This window comes from Coturnix japonica, chromosome 6 (assembly GCF_054131305.1).
Source record: "Coturnix japonica strain WE chromosome 6, WE-NBRP24, whole genome shotgun sequence".
Classification (NCBI taxonomy): Eukaryota; Metazoa; Chordata; class Aves; order Galliformes; family Phasianidae; genus Coturnix; species Coturnix japonica.
This window is the reverse complement of record NC_140668.1, coordinates 39078956-39091562: the sequence shown is the minus strand read 5'-3', so window position 1 is coordinate 39091562 and position 12607 is coordinate 39078956. Positions and strand designations below refer to the sequence as shown.

Below are 12607 nucleotides of genomic sequence, written 5' to 3'. Positions count from 1 at the left end.
GTGAGACATGATAATTTGATATTGATCTATTTGGCGAGTTACAAAATTTACTGCGTCGCCGATGGCGTAACACAAAGGGTTGGTGAGGAGTGGGGCCGAGCAGGAGGGGAGATGGGAGCCCTCCCAGTGCTGGGGTGACCCGGGCAGAGCATCCCCTGCCTCCATTACCTGTGCTGCCCATCACTGTGTGTCCCCCCATCTCATTTTTGGGGGCTGAGGTGCGGAGAGCCCTGGTGGCACAAGATGGGGCTCCCAGGCTGTGCCCTACGCCGGGTAGAAGCGCTGCAGGAGCTCCTTCTTGTTGACTTTCCCCATCTGGTTCCGTGGGATCTCCTCCACCACTATCAGCTCAGTGGGGATGGTGTAGGGGGCCATGGTGTCCCTGCAATGTGGGCACACGCTGTTAGAGCCCACCCAAAACCCTTCACCATTGAGATGAGGGTGCTGACAGCTGCCTTGCCGTGCACAGCAGCACGGCATGATGTGTGGCATGATGTCCCCATGCCCTTTGCAGGGCACAGTGGGGAAGCTCTGCCTTCTGTGCTGTGTGTCACCGAGCTGGGGCCGTGCCGGGCCCCCCAGCAGTGTGCTGGCACTGATGGTGACACGAGGTGCCAAGTGTGCCCGTCGGCTTGGCCCTGCTGCCATATGTGTCACGAGAGCCACGGGATGAATCACAGTGAAGAGGGACATGTGTCTGCTGCCAGGGAGCGAGAGAAGGGCCGAGCAGATGGAAGTGACATGAGAAATAACGTGGAGAGACAGGGCGAGGGGGAGCAGTGCCCACAGCCACCCCCTCCCCAGCATCAATGGGGCACCAGGACAGCAGTGGGGTGGCACGGGGGGACCTGGCACAGCCCCTGCGGCACCGTGAGGGTTTGGGCTCACTGTGATAGCCCCAACCCTGCTGGTTGCAGCAATGCCTGGAGCACATCAGTGCTGCTGCCTGGAAGCAGTGAGTGTGGGGTGCTGCAGCCCTCACCTGGCCCACTCCTTCAGCTCCTTCACCGACAGCATCTCCCCCTTGCGCAGCTGCACCACGGCGCTGACCCGCTGCCCCCACACCACGTCTGGGGGTCCAATGACAGCCACGTCTGGGGAGAGAGCAGAGGATGGGGGCTGAGGGGATGGGGGTTCATTCCTAAAGGCTGACAGAGCTGCTCTGAGCACAGGGCCAGGCTGCAAGCTCAGGGCATGGGCCCCAGTGCAGCCCCACAGCCCCATGGCCCCACACACTGCTCACCTGTGATGTGTGGGTGTGCAAGCAGCTGACGCTCCACCTCCAGCGCACTGATTTTGAAGCCCCCATTCTTGATGATGTCCACCGAGGTGCGGCCCTTGATCCAGTAAACACCATCATGATAGGCTGCTGTGTCCCCTGGAAAACAAAGAGGGACCCCTGAGAGCTCCCCCTGCCACCCTACAGCATCCCTAGGGACCCCACAGCTGGGTGCCAGCCTTCCCAGGGGTGCACTGAGCTGGGCGGGGGGCAACATCAGGAAGATGAGTGCCCACTCGAGGCTCCATCGCCCCATAGGGTGGGCAGTGGGGGGGCAGGTGTGTGCTGGTAATTCCTGCTGGCACGGGGGGAAGATTGAGGAGGGGTCACGACAGCGCAGCCCGGCTAAATGCTTAACAAGCTGTTGCTCTTTGATAGCTACTTAAGATGATTACTCACATCCTGCTAATAGCGCCTTCGCCAAGCGGTGGGTGAGGAGGAGGGGGGCTGTGCTTTCAGATGGCAGCAAAGGGGTTTGGGGGGGGAGATCTCAGCACTGCCCCCCGCCCCCGTCCTCACCCTTAAGGCCTTTGTGTCTCCCTGATTTGGAAAGCAGCTCCCTGCAGCCCTGCACCCTGCTCCCAGGGGACAGCAGAGGTGGCAGGTGAGGTTTGGAGCACCATGCAATGACACCAGCTTGGAGCCATGCTGTCACCCTGCTCCTGCACCAGCAGCTCCGGCTGTGGGACAGCTGCTCCCTGCCACCTCTCTATGCAGCACCGTGAGCTCCTCAGGGCACAGCCATCTCTTCCATCCTTGCATCCACACGGGGATGGAGATGCGGGTTGGTGAGGCTGCACCCTGTGACCCCACACCACACTCCTCCCGTGGAACAAAGCCAGCAGGCAGCAGCAGCCTCCAGCACACGGCACAGCGCCGGGGCGCAGCTGATGCCGCGAGGCCATGGGATTATTGTTTCCCTGACAGCAGCCATCAGCGCTGCCTTTGGATTGGTTTCAAGATGCTCAGTGGGCATCTGCTTGGCGAGGTGCTGGGGCTGTGTTGGGCTGAGGAAGCCAAGCTGGGGGCGGGGGCCTTGGTGAGGCATCAGGGCACAGCACTGAGCACCAGGATGGGGCCGGGCATCCCCATGTGCTGCCCACATGGAGCACCTCCACCTCGCAGTGCTCAGCCCATCAGGCACTGAAGGAAGGTGTGTCCAGTACCACCTCTGTCTTCAGAATGAGGTTTGGGGGGTAAAAGTGCTTCTGTTATGAGGGACCTCCTACAGGGATGTCCTTGGATGTGGCTGCTACAGTCACACGCACGCCTTGGAAACCCACGAGTTGCAATGGAGACCCTGTTTCCAAATGCGAGCCCCAGAGATTTCTGCAACGAGTTTCAAGTTGCAAAACTCTTGTTGCAAAGATGGAAGAGAAAAATGAAATGCTGGAGGAGCTCTGAGATGGCAGGAATGCAGAAAGGAAGCCCTTCAGGTGAACATGAGGAGCAGGGACTGGGTTGGGATGCAGAGCCAGGGCTGAGCTGGGAAAACCCAGGCACTGAGATCAGATTTACAGAGCACAACCAATGGAGAACCCATTCCACGGCTCCATGTTCTTTGAGGACCTGGGAGGGTCCATTCTGTGACTCTAGGATCTTGAAGGTCCCTCCAACCCAGCCCATTCCATGGCTCCATTTAAGGTATTTCCAACCCAACCCATTCTATGGTTCTGTGATCTTCAAGGTTTTCCCAATCCAACCCATTCCATGGCTCTATGATCTCCAAGGACCATTCCAACCCATTCCATGGCTCCATGCTCTTTAAGGCCCTTCCAACCCAACCCATTCCATGGCTCTATGATTCTATGGCAATGACACCCATTCCATGACACGACTTCCCAGCACAGCCCCACATTCAATACTCAAAGAAGATCCCTTCCCACTGCTCCAGAGCAGCTGTGGGAGGAGATGGGGGCGGATGGGCAATCAGCAGGTGAGCACTGAAGGGCTCCCCTGGGAATGAATCCATCCCCAAAGTGCCCACCCTGAGGGACGGGGCTGTGTGATAGACACACGTTATGGACACACACCTTTCCCTCCCCCTCCACAAGGCAGACCGCATCGATAGATCCCCCATCTGCTCGCATACATCACACACTTCACTCCGGTTTATTAGCTGGAATAAATCATAAATATTTCATTATACATCAACGAGGCTCGGCTGCGGGAAGGCGCCATCCATCACCTCGACACTCCTCGCGACCCGCCGCCACGCAATAAGCTTTCCAGTCTATTAAACAAGATTGATACAGTGCGCTGGGATGGACTGGGGGAATTTATTTATGGGGCAATGGGAGAGGGAGGGATGGAGCACGCGGTGAGGCGCGGATGCACCAGAGCTGCTCCCATCACCTCTTTGGAGGTGGCAAAGGGTGGAAGCTCCAGCTCTGGGGGGCTGCAGGGGGGAGCAGCTCTATGTGCATAAAGCTCCGACCCTGCACTGCTCAGCACCTCCATGCTCAGTGCAGTGGAGGTCACTGTGTGCTGTGCTGGGGTCCATTGGAGGCTCTGAGTGTAAATTCTATGTGTGCACCTATCTAATGAAACCCTATACGACGGGCTAAATAACAGAAGCGACTCTAGGTTGATTTATGGCATCGGGATGAATAATGTGTGTCACTGCTGACAGACATCTTGCCTTCCAACACGCTGCTCCAGAGGTTAGAGAACAAATTGTAGCTAATTAGCAGCAATTAGCACCTCTGAACCGCGGGATTTGGGCTCTGTGGTGGAGCAGGGCCTCATGCAGGTTGTGTGCCCTGGGTGCACAGGGCTCACTGCTCACCTTCCCCATGCATTCAGCAAGCACAAAGGAGCCCCTCAGCATCCTGCCCTCCAAACGTGCAGGCAGAACGTCCAGGGCAGGAGACTCAAAACACCCAAATGATCAACAACCACAACTACACCGGTGCCAGGAGGAGGACAGAGATGGAGGAGCCCAGAATTCAAGCTGCGTGCCAAGAGTCGAGCTGGTTGCAGCATCTCCTCATCCTGGGCTGCTGGATCGAGCTGCTGCTGGGACAGAACTGCTCACACGCAGCAGGGTGATGCAGGGCAGGACGGAGCTGAGGTCTGGCTGCCTTGCTCCACTCCTGTCCTGCTCCACCACTGAGCTCAGGGCTCCCTCAGCTGCCAGCACACCAAGGGCAGTGGTTGGTTTGTGCTGTGAGCATTAATAACGCATCAAAGCTGCTGGAGGGGGAGAGAAAGCAAAGGAGGGGGAGGCTGGGGCTTCTTTACGAAATGCATGCATATGGATAACGCAGCAATTATTAATGAGGAAATCATCTCCCTCCCCAGCAACTCCCAGGGCTCCGGCTTGCTTGGGTGAAGTGCAGAAGCCCCTCCAAAGGGAGCAGGTTCTGCAGCCCAACCTGCAGCCCAGAGCCCCCTCCAGGTGCAGAGCTTCACCCCCCCAGGGGCTCAGTGCTCTGCTCCCTGGGGCTGGGATGAGGATTCCCTACTGCCCAGATATGGGTTTTGCCTTCACCCAGCCCAGCACTGGGGGGGGGTTTGCTGCTGCCTGAGCTGCAAATGGGATCTGGTACAGGGATGGTGGGAGTCTGCAGCAAAGTCAGACGCTCCCAGATACCCCCATATATGGGGCAGGGGGCTCACAACACCCAGCTGCCACCCTTTGCAGACCACTCAGGCAGAGCCAGGCTGTGATGCTGCTGCAGATCAGTACCTGCATGAAACCTGGAGGTAATTTAATGGCTCGCAAGAAAGGAAATAAATCTATTAGAGCAGAATCGCTGTTTGTTTACGTACCTTGCCACAAACACCACCACGAGCAGCAGCAGCAGGTGGATGTGCAAGCACCATTTATTTACATAATAAAATTGCCAAGGAGATTTGCAGCTCAGGGGCATCCTCACCTCCCCGTGCACACTCCTGGCTCCTACCAGCCCTGATAATACATGGGCAGAGGACGGACCCCATGCCCACCCTGACTGCCCATTGCAAGAGCTGTGAGCTCAGCAGCCGATTCCAAAGTCCTGCACACAGCACTGGGAAAAGCAAGGAGAAAAAGAAACCCTGCTCAGCCTGGAATGAATTCACGTCACGCTCCGTGTGGGGATGCCTGTTTGCATTCTGCATGCGGCGGAGCTGCGCGGTGAGAAAGGGCAGAGCCCTGCAGAGATGAAAGGCTGCACAGCCTCCCCTGGCATTTCCACCTGGAACAAAACTGCACCCAAGGGCATCTCCCAAAGCGCCGTGCTAGCAAGGCACCGCTCGCTGAGCACAGATGGAGCTGCTACCTGCAAGGAGAGAGCTGCAGATAAGAGAAATCTGATTGCTGGGTGCTAATCCTCAGCCCTGCTCCACACGCTGCTACCAGGGCAGCCGGGGACCTGCTGCTGGCCTTGTCCTGGCTGATACATCAGTGATCCCTTCACTTCCCAGCTGCAATCTTACAGCTTCTGGAGCTCATTGCAGCAGGGCAAGATGTCAGGATGATGCTCGTTGACCCCACACTGTACCCAGGTCTTCCCTTGCAGCTCGCTGGCTCTCTTAGCTCCATTACTGCAAAATCCCCTGCTGTGTCCTGCACCCCAACCCAGCTACAGGAGCCACCACATCACTGAGATCCCCAGCTGGATGGTCCCACTTTGGGCAGTGGGACTCCCCTGGTATTTGGACCCAACAAAGGGCTTGTCCACACTGCCCAGCACTCCATTTCAATCACAAAAAAAACAGAAGATAAAAAAGCCCAACCTTTCAATGCTCCCTTAAAGCAGCCAGGCAGGGCACTGTAGGCTCACCATTAGCAGGAGCTGGTGGGTGACTGATACAAGCAGGCTGGGTGGAGGGGCTCCCCCCACAGCCAGAGTTACTGCAGATGGGTTTGCCCAGAGGAGAAGCCAGAAAAGAAAACGGGTAAGTAAAAATGAGACACGTTGGGTTGTTGGTTTTTGGGTTTTTTTTCCCCTTCACATTAGCATTGAAATATTTATAGAAATCCCTGCAGACAACGAGATGAGAAAGAAAAGTCAAAGAGTAATAAATAAGTGAACGCTGCAAGGTGTGGCAGCACGGCTGCTCAGCTGGGGAGCACTGCAGAGGGGGGTAACCACGTGTGCATGGCTAAACATGGAGATTGTAATAATAAGGAGGTTAGGCACAACTCCACTGCTTTGGTTTGTGCCCCTCTGCACAACAGCTGAGGGATCAATTACACCTGAGCTAAGGAATGCAACGCCTCTGTGCAGCAACACGACCCGGCCCATTGTGAGATGGATTATTAAATAAAGTGGAGATAACGAAAGGAGGATGTTGACTGGAGAAGCAGCAATGGGACACACTGCAGGATATCTGCTTAAATTGTTTGCTTAAAGATACCAAAGCCCACACCTCTGCTTATGGTGCAGCACCGTTAGTTGTAAGTCAGCCTTGAGCAAAGGGAGGACTCTCGGTGCAAGCAACCAGGTCTGCCTGGTTCCAGAAGGAGCACAGCTCGGCCCATTTCCTTATACATTCCACTCTCTCTCCTGCTCCCACTGGTTCCCCTCTCAGCCCACTTGTGAGCTTGCAGCTCTCTTGCTTCATCAGGCTCATAGAGATCTGCAATACAACCTGGACAGGGCTGGGATGGGGCTCTGTGCATCCATCCCAGGATGGGAAGTCATCACCAGTGGTCATAATGGAGCGAGCCCTTCTCATCCTGCTGCTGCAACAACAAAGCACAGAGCACAGCCAGGAAGGTAAAGACTGAGAGCAAAGGCTGCATTTGGGAGATGTGGGCACCTACTGTTCCCCCTGCCCTGCACGTGGGGTGTGATTGCTCCATGCCTCTGATGTTGGATTCTGGGCACTGGAGGTTCTCGAACAGTCCATGGTTGGCATCCACAGCACTTGCTGCAACCAGAGCCTTGTGGAAGAGTAAACAAGATCTGTGCCAAAAGCTGCTCTCATTTACAGCTACAATCCAAAGTCATTCCCCAGACCGCTGGAAACACCACTCTTCCAAGCAGACATGGAAATACATGGGCTTCATCTCGCTCTGCTCTAATGGCCTTTGGGCTTCCAACCATCAGGCAAACCTGACTATGTCTTATTGCTCTCAGAGAAAGAATAAGCTTCTTTACGCATAGAAAGACCTCTTCAGTGAGGGCTGGTGGATGTCTGGGCCCACGTTGCCCCATTGGAGAGCACAGGGCTACCCTATGGGTGCCACCGCTCACACCGGTCTGTGATTCTACCTGCAAAACATTCCAATTAAGGAATCATTATTAAAAAACCCGAATTTGCATTAACTGAATTTATGACTAGGAGAGACACAGCAAACAAACAGAAAACCTGCAGAAGAGGATGCTAATGAGGCGCATTTCTATTTATAATCTGCCTTGATCAAGCAAAAGTGGTTTCTGTTTCAGGTGTCAGTGCTACTCCCACAAATGGAAGTAATTCCCTTGGCAGGGAAACACCTGCCTGCATCCAGAGGTGGGCATGGGATGGGTGAAGAGCCATGTGAGGAGAGGGGGAAGAGAATGAGAAGAGAAAAAGGAAGAGAGAGAGAAAGAGAAGAGGAAGAGGAGAGGAAAAGGGGAAGGGAAGGGGGCAAAGAGGAGGGAAGGGAAGGGGAAGGGGAAGGGGAAGAAAGAGAACCTGCCAGTATGAAAAACAGCAACATCAGCTTCAATGCAGCTTGGAGAAAGAAAGGTAAAAGATGAGTCATCATTTCAAAACGTTCACCAAACAAGTTAAATAACTCTTACTTTCTTAACGACTTATTAATCAAAGAGCATTGATTCCTGAATCAGATTCTACCACCAACAAGCTTTCTATCTTCTCCATCCCGATGCACACATTAAGAGAGTTTTATTCTGACAGATACAATATAGCAATCAATAAAATCTTATTATATGGAGCTGAGATACATGGATTTGTTGCAGGATTTATGCATTACTTCCCGGCCCGGTGCTATTTCATGTCTCAGCCTTAACCTGTAATTGAAAATAATTCTCTCTGAATACATCAGATTCTAATTTTCTGGGTGTATGGAAAATGTGAATGGAAGCACCTTCCTGGGGGGGTCAGCACCTTCATGGGGGGCTCAGCACCTTCATGGGGGGCTTAGCATCATCCTGGGGGCCTCAGCATCACCCTGGGGGTCTCAGAACCTTCCTGGGGGTCTCAGCACCTTCCTGGGGGGCTCAGCACTTCTCTCTACCTGCAGCAGATGGGGGAGCCCCGCAGCCTCCCTGGGAATGGCCGGAGGGGATTCCGATCTAAGCAGCTCTGTCAACAACATGGATACAGTACAATAAAAGTAATCAAATTGACTTAAATGGAAACGAGAGCTGCAGAGAGAGAGGCAGACAGCGGTGCGAATGTGAGGAAATCAAGAGGCAGGGAGCAGCAGTAAATCACCTCTGCAACACCCAGCCTTCAGCTGCATCCCATTGCAGCCAAGATCCTGAATGCACCGAAAGGTCACAGCGGCGCCGTGCTGCGTTCCTTCCTGCAGTGCAAACACACACACACACACGTGTTCCTTCTCTCCAGTGCGGGCACACTTGCAAGGGGATGTTTGTGCAGTGTGGCAGTGCTCTGCAGTGCTCACAGGCGTTCAGGTGTTGCACAGAGCTCCTTATTGCTCCCTGGGAGCTGCTGGAGCTTACAGCACTGATGTTCCTTCCTGCCGTGCAAGCAGCGGCCGCCCCAGCACTCGATGTGATGCTGCTCTCCTTGGTGAGACAGTTTCATGGGAGCAAAACAGGTTTTAATAAAGCAGCTGCCAATCAGAAAGAGAACGACTGCTGCCATGGAAGTGCTGGGTTTTAATACCTCCTGATCTACAGGGACTGCATGCAGAAAGAGAGCTGTCCTGAGGAACGTACTGAGAAATAAACAACCTGCAACCAGAGAAGGCTCCGAAATGAAAGATTCCTTTGTGAGCCTCCCATTGCAGAATGCAGCCTCTGGGGCTGCCCCAAATCACAAAGCAGAGGAGGAAATGAGACCCACTCTTGTCTCCGTGCATGCAAACTGAGCGCAGCACCCAGGCAGAGCCCCACGCTGCTCACAGCCCCTCCATGAGCAGGGCAGCAGGGCAGCAGATGCTGCAAAGCACCGGAGGAACGCATGCAGTGCCCCATCACGGTGCCGTGCCGGGTTCACCACGAGGTGCAGCACAAGTAGTGCCTGCTCTTCCCTTGCAGTAATTACTCTTCATTTGCTGACCCGCTGCTTTTTCAGATTGCCATTAGCAATCAGCAGAGTGCTAAATTACAGCTGCTGTGTGTTCCCCACTGCCTCCTGCTTTGCTCTCTAAATCTCTGAGTCCCATTGGAGCACAGGGGACATGGCACTGCCCAGCAGCACCGTGCCAAGCTGCTTCATCACCTGGTGGTGACCCACACGGGCTGGCACTGCCACCATCCCTATGGCATCACCTTGCTCTCCAGCAGCCTCACCTTTCCAGCAGCCAGCAGACATGAGATGGGGAACAATGAAAGGCAAAGAGTAGGGACATGGATTGAGGAGAAGATGAGGAGCTGCCGTCCTCCTGGGGCTGCTGTGAGATGCTGCTGGCACCCCCTGATATCCCCAGGCTTTCCTCTCAGCTCAGCCAGCGAAAGGGTTAAGTTTAATTTATACTGATTTCTATTTAATATCATTCTCTCCCCGTAGGAGCCGGCAGCTGTGAGCTGATTGTACTCTCTCATTATGCAGTCTGTATCACTAATGGCCTGTGACAAAGGCATGCCATCTTCCAGGCCTTACCCCCGAGAGCCAATTAAACACACATACTCCCTTCCTGTTTGCGGCGCATTACAATGAAATTAAACTGAATTTCAAAATCATTTTCTCCTAAAGACATCTCTTTGCAATAATTAATGCATGCTATTCCTTTCCATCTGAAATATTCATCACGAGTGTTGCCTAAAAAGAAAATCTCTGAGGCTGATTGCCCCACACCCAGCGCTGTGCCCACCATGGGATGCCCAGCAGTGGCAAGAAATCACTGCTTCCTCACAAATGGATGATGAATAACATGGCAAAGAGGGCATCCCAAATCCAGCCCCGTGCTCCTGGGTTGGTGGACTGCAAACAGGGGGCAATGGGAACGTTAGAAGTGCTCGTGTGTGAAGGTCGGTGGGGATCAGGCATCCCATCCCCCCGAGCTCATCCCATGTTATGAGCTCTCTGCCAGGCCCTGCTGCCCTAGCACAGCTTTGGGCAGGGGCAGTCTGTTGGCAGAGCATAATGGGATGTTTTCAAGGCATTAGATAAAACCTACCAGGGACCGACCTCCAATATACGTTATTGTTATCGGAGTATTACCTTCTGGTGGAATCTGATTGGAAAGAATCAAACAACAGAGCTGCTCCCATCCCTGCAAACATCAAAACCGCTTCTCACTTGTGGTCCAAAAGGGAAGGCAGAGCCCGAGAAAAAGAAACGTGCCTTCAAATCCCTTTGAATTTCATAAACACAGCACATCACAATCAAGAGAGCCTCGGGTTCAAAACAAAAGGCCTCTTTCTTTGGAGCTCTCTTTATTCAGAGCTCCCTTTATTGGGGAGACGCAGATTTTTCGCTTAAAACAAATGCAGAATGCAACATTCTGGCAATTCCAACCCCTGTTCCTGACCTGCTCCCACCCCCAGGGCTCTCCCTGGGATCCTCCCCATACAGCTCAGCTTCCCAGGCATTAGGAACGAGGAAGGGAAATCCCATAGAAACCTCCAATGCAGTGGCAGTGGTTGATCACCCCCAGTCACACCCACAGCCTGTGCAGGTCCAGCTTTGATACCAGCAATAGATGAGAGCAGAGCTGCCCCAGGGATGGGCCCACGCTCCTGGGGTCATTGATGTGACACCTGCTTCCATTCAGCTCAATCACAGCCAGCAACCCAAAGACGCTCCACCCCTTGGCTGCAGTGCAGGGGAACCCGGTGAAGCCGTACCCCATTCTCCACACCCACCCCTGGGGGTACAACTCCTGCCCCCTCCTCAGGATGCAGTACCTGTCCTGAACCATCCATCAGGTGTGAACGCCTCCTTGGTTTCTTTGGGTCTGTTCCAGTACTCACGGAACACCGAGGAGCCGCGGACCAGCAGCTCCCCTTCCTGCCCTTCCAGACCTGGAGTCACCTGGAACAGAGAAAGAATGACTGCCTGCATTAAATAGCCATGGGGTAGAACATTGCCTGTCAGTTCAACACACAGAACACCCCTCCCTGCAGGTCTCCCCCATCCCCACCCGCTGCCCTGGAGCAGGATGGGTCATTGCATCCCATTGGGATTCTGCCTGCAGGCTGCTGGGGATGGGAGCAGGAGGCAGAGGGACCCTCCATACACTGTGCCATACTGCAGCCTGCTGTGTTGACAGAGAGGAAGCCTCACTTTCCCAAACTGTCAATCCAACACTGTTTTTTTTTCCTGAGGAGGTGGCAGGAAACACCATCTGATTTGTTCTCAAGGACACACAGTTTCTTTGGGGCTCACTACGCTTTCAGTGACAGCCCGGTGCCCTGCAGACCTGCACCAGCAGCTTTTCTATAGCAACAAAATGAAGATCCTGCTGCGATGGAAACAAGAGAGGTTACAGCCCTGCCCGACATGGCACAGTGTCTCACAGCTCCTGCACGCTCATCGCTCTGCAATTACAAGGATGCAAGATGAGGCACAGCTGCAGCACTGCCCCTGGCACCGCACTGACCTTTGCAGGGAGAACGTGCAAAAGCAGAGCTGGGAGAGAAGGTCACTGCGAGAGATGCTTGCTCACATAGCTCTGACCCTGTGCAGACAGCATGCACTCTGCAGGAGCACTGAGCCACTCCGTGCTCCTGCTGCTACAGCACAGACACAGCTGGGACACTGAAAGGCAGCAATGCCAGAAATGCAGCCACCAGGGAACGCTGCAATAGCAATGCTGGAACAGCCAGCGGGATCACAGAGCATGACAGACTTTGCTTTGGATGCAACTAAGGTTTCTCTAACAGAAAACGTTCCTCATGTCCTGCCTTGCAGGACGTGCTGACCTGCACAAACAACCCAACTGCCATTTCCTTCAATATCTGTGTGTCAGGAGCTGGGCTGAGCCTCCAGAACCCTTATTGTGCCCAGCCCCACTGCCTGGGATACAAAGCCCATTGCTGCCAATGAGGGAAGTTTGGTTTCACACTGGCATGGTAAGGATGGTGTTGGACCACAAGTTCAGCTGCACATCACCCAGCAGGCAGCACAGACCTCAGACCCACCAGCAACACTTCTCCCAAAGCCAATTCCATCCCAGCGCCTTCCATCACCCCGTCCTCCCCCCCCCAGGCCTCAGCTGGAGACAGCAGTTATCTGAATTCCCCTCACATCACA

The 12607-nt window shown here is 54.3% G+C and overlaps 1 protein-coding gene across 8 annotated transcripts in view; it reads right to left on the bottom strand.

The window, feature by feature from the left end:
- The window catches only part of ACSF3 (acyl-CoA synthetase family member 3), a 38925-nt gene that overhangs the window by 153 nt on the left and 26165 nt on the right, over nt 1-12607 (bottom strand). For 5 of the 8 annotated variants that reach the window (XM_015874396.3, XM_032447098.2, XM_085551238.1 and 2 more), the window contains 4 exons: nt 11260-11386; nt 1244-1378; nt 983-1094; nt 12-382 (listed from right to left, as the gene is read on the bottom strand). In XM_015874396.3, the coding sequence (XP_015729882.2) occupies nt 265-382; nt 983-1094; nt 1244-1378; nt 11260-11386 (492 nt within the window). In that variant the 3' untranslated portion in view covers nt 12-264. Of the gene's footprint in view, nt 1-11; nt 383-982; nt 1095-1243; nt 1379-11259; nt 11387-12607 lie in introns of those variants that run through there. The other 3 variants (XR_014947576.1, XR_014947577.1, XR_001557835.3) reach the window with 1 other exon arrangement.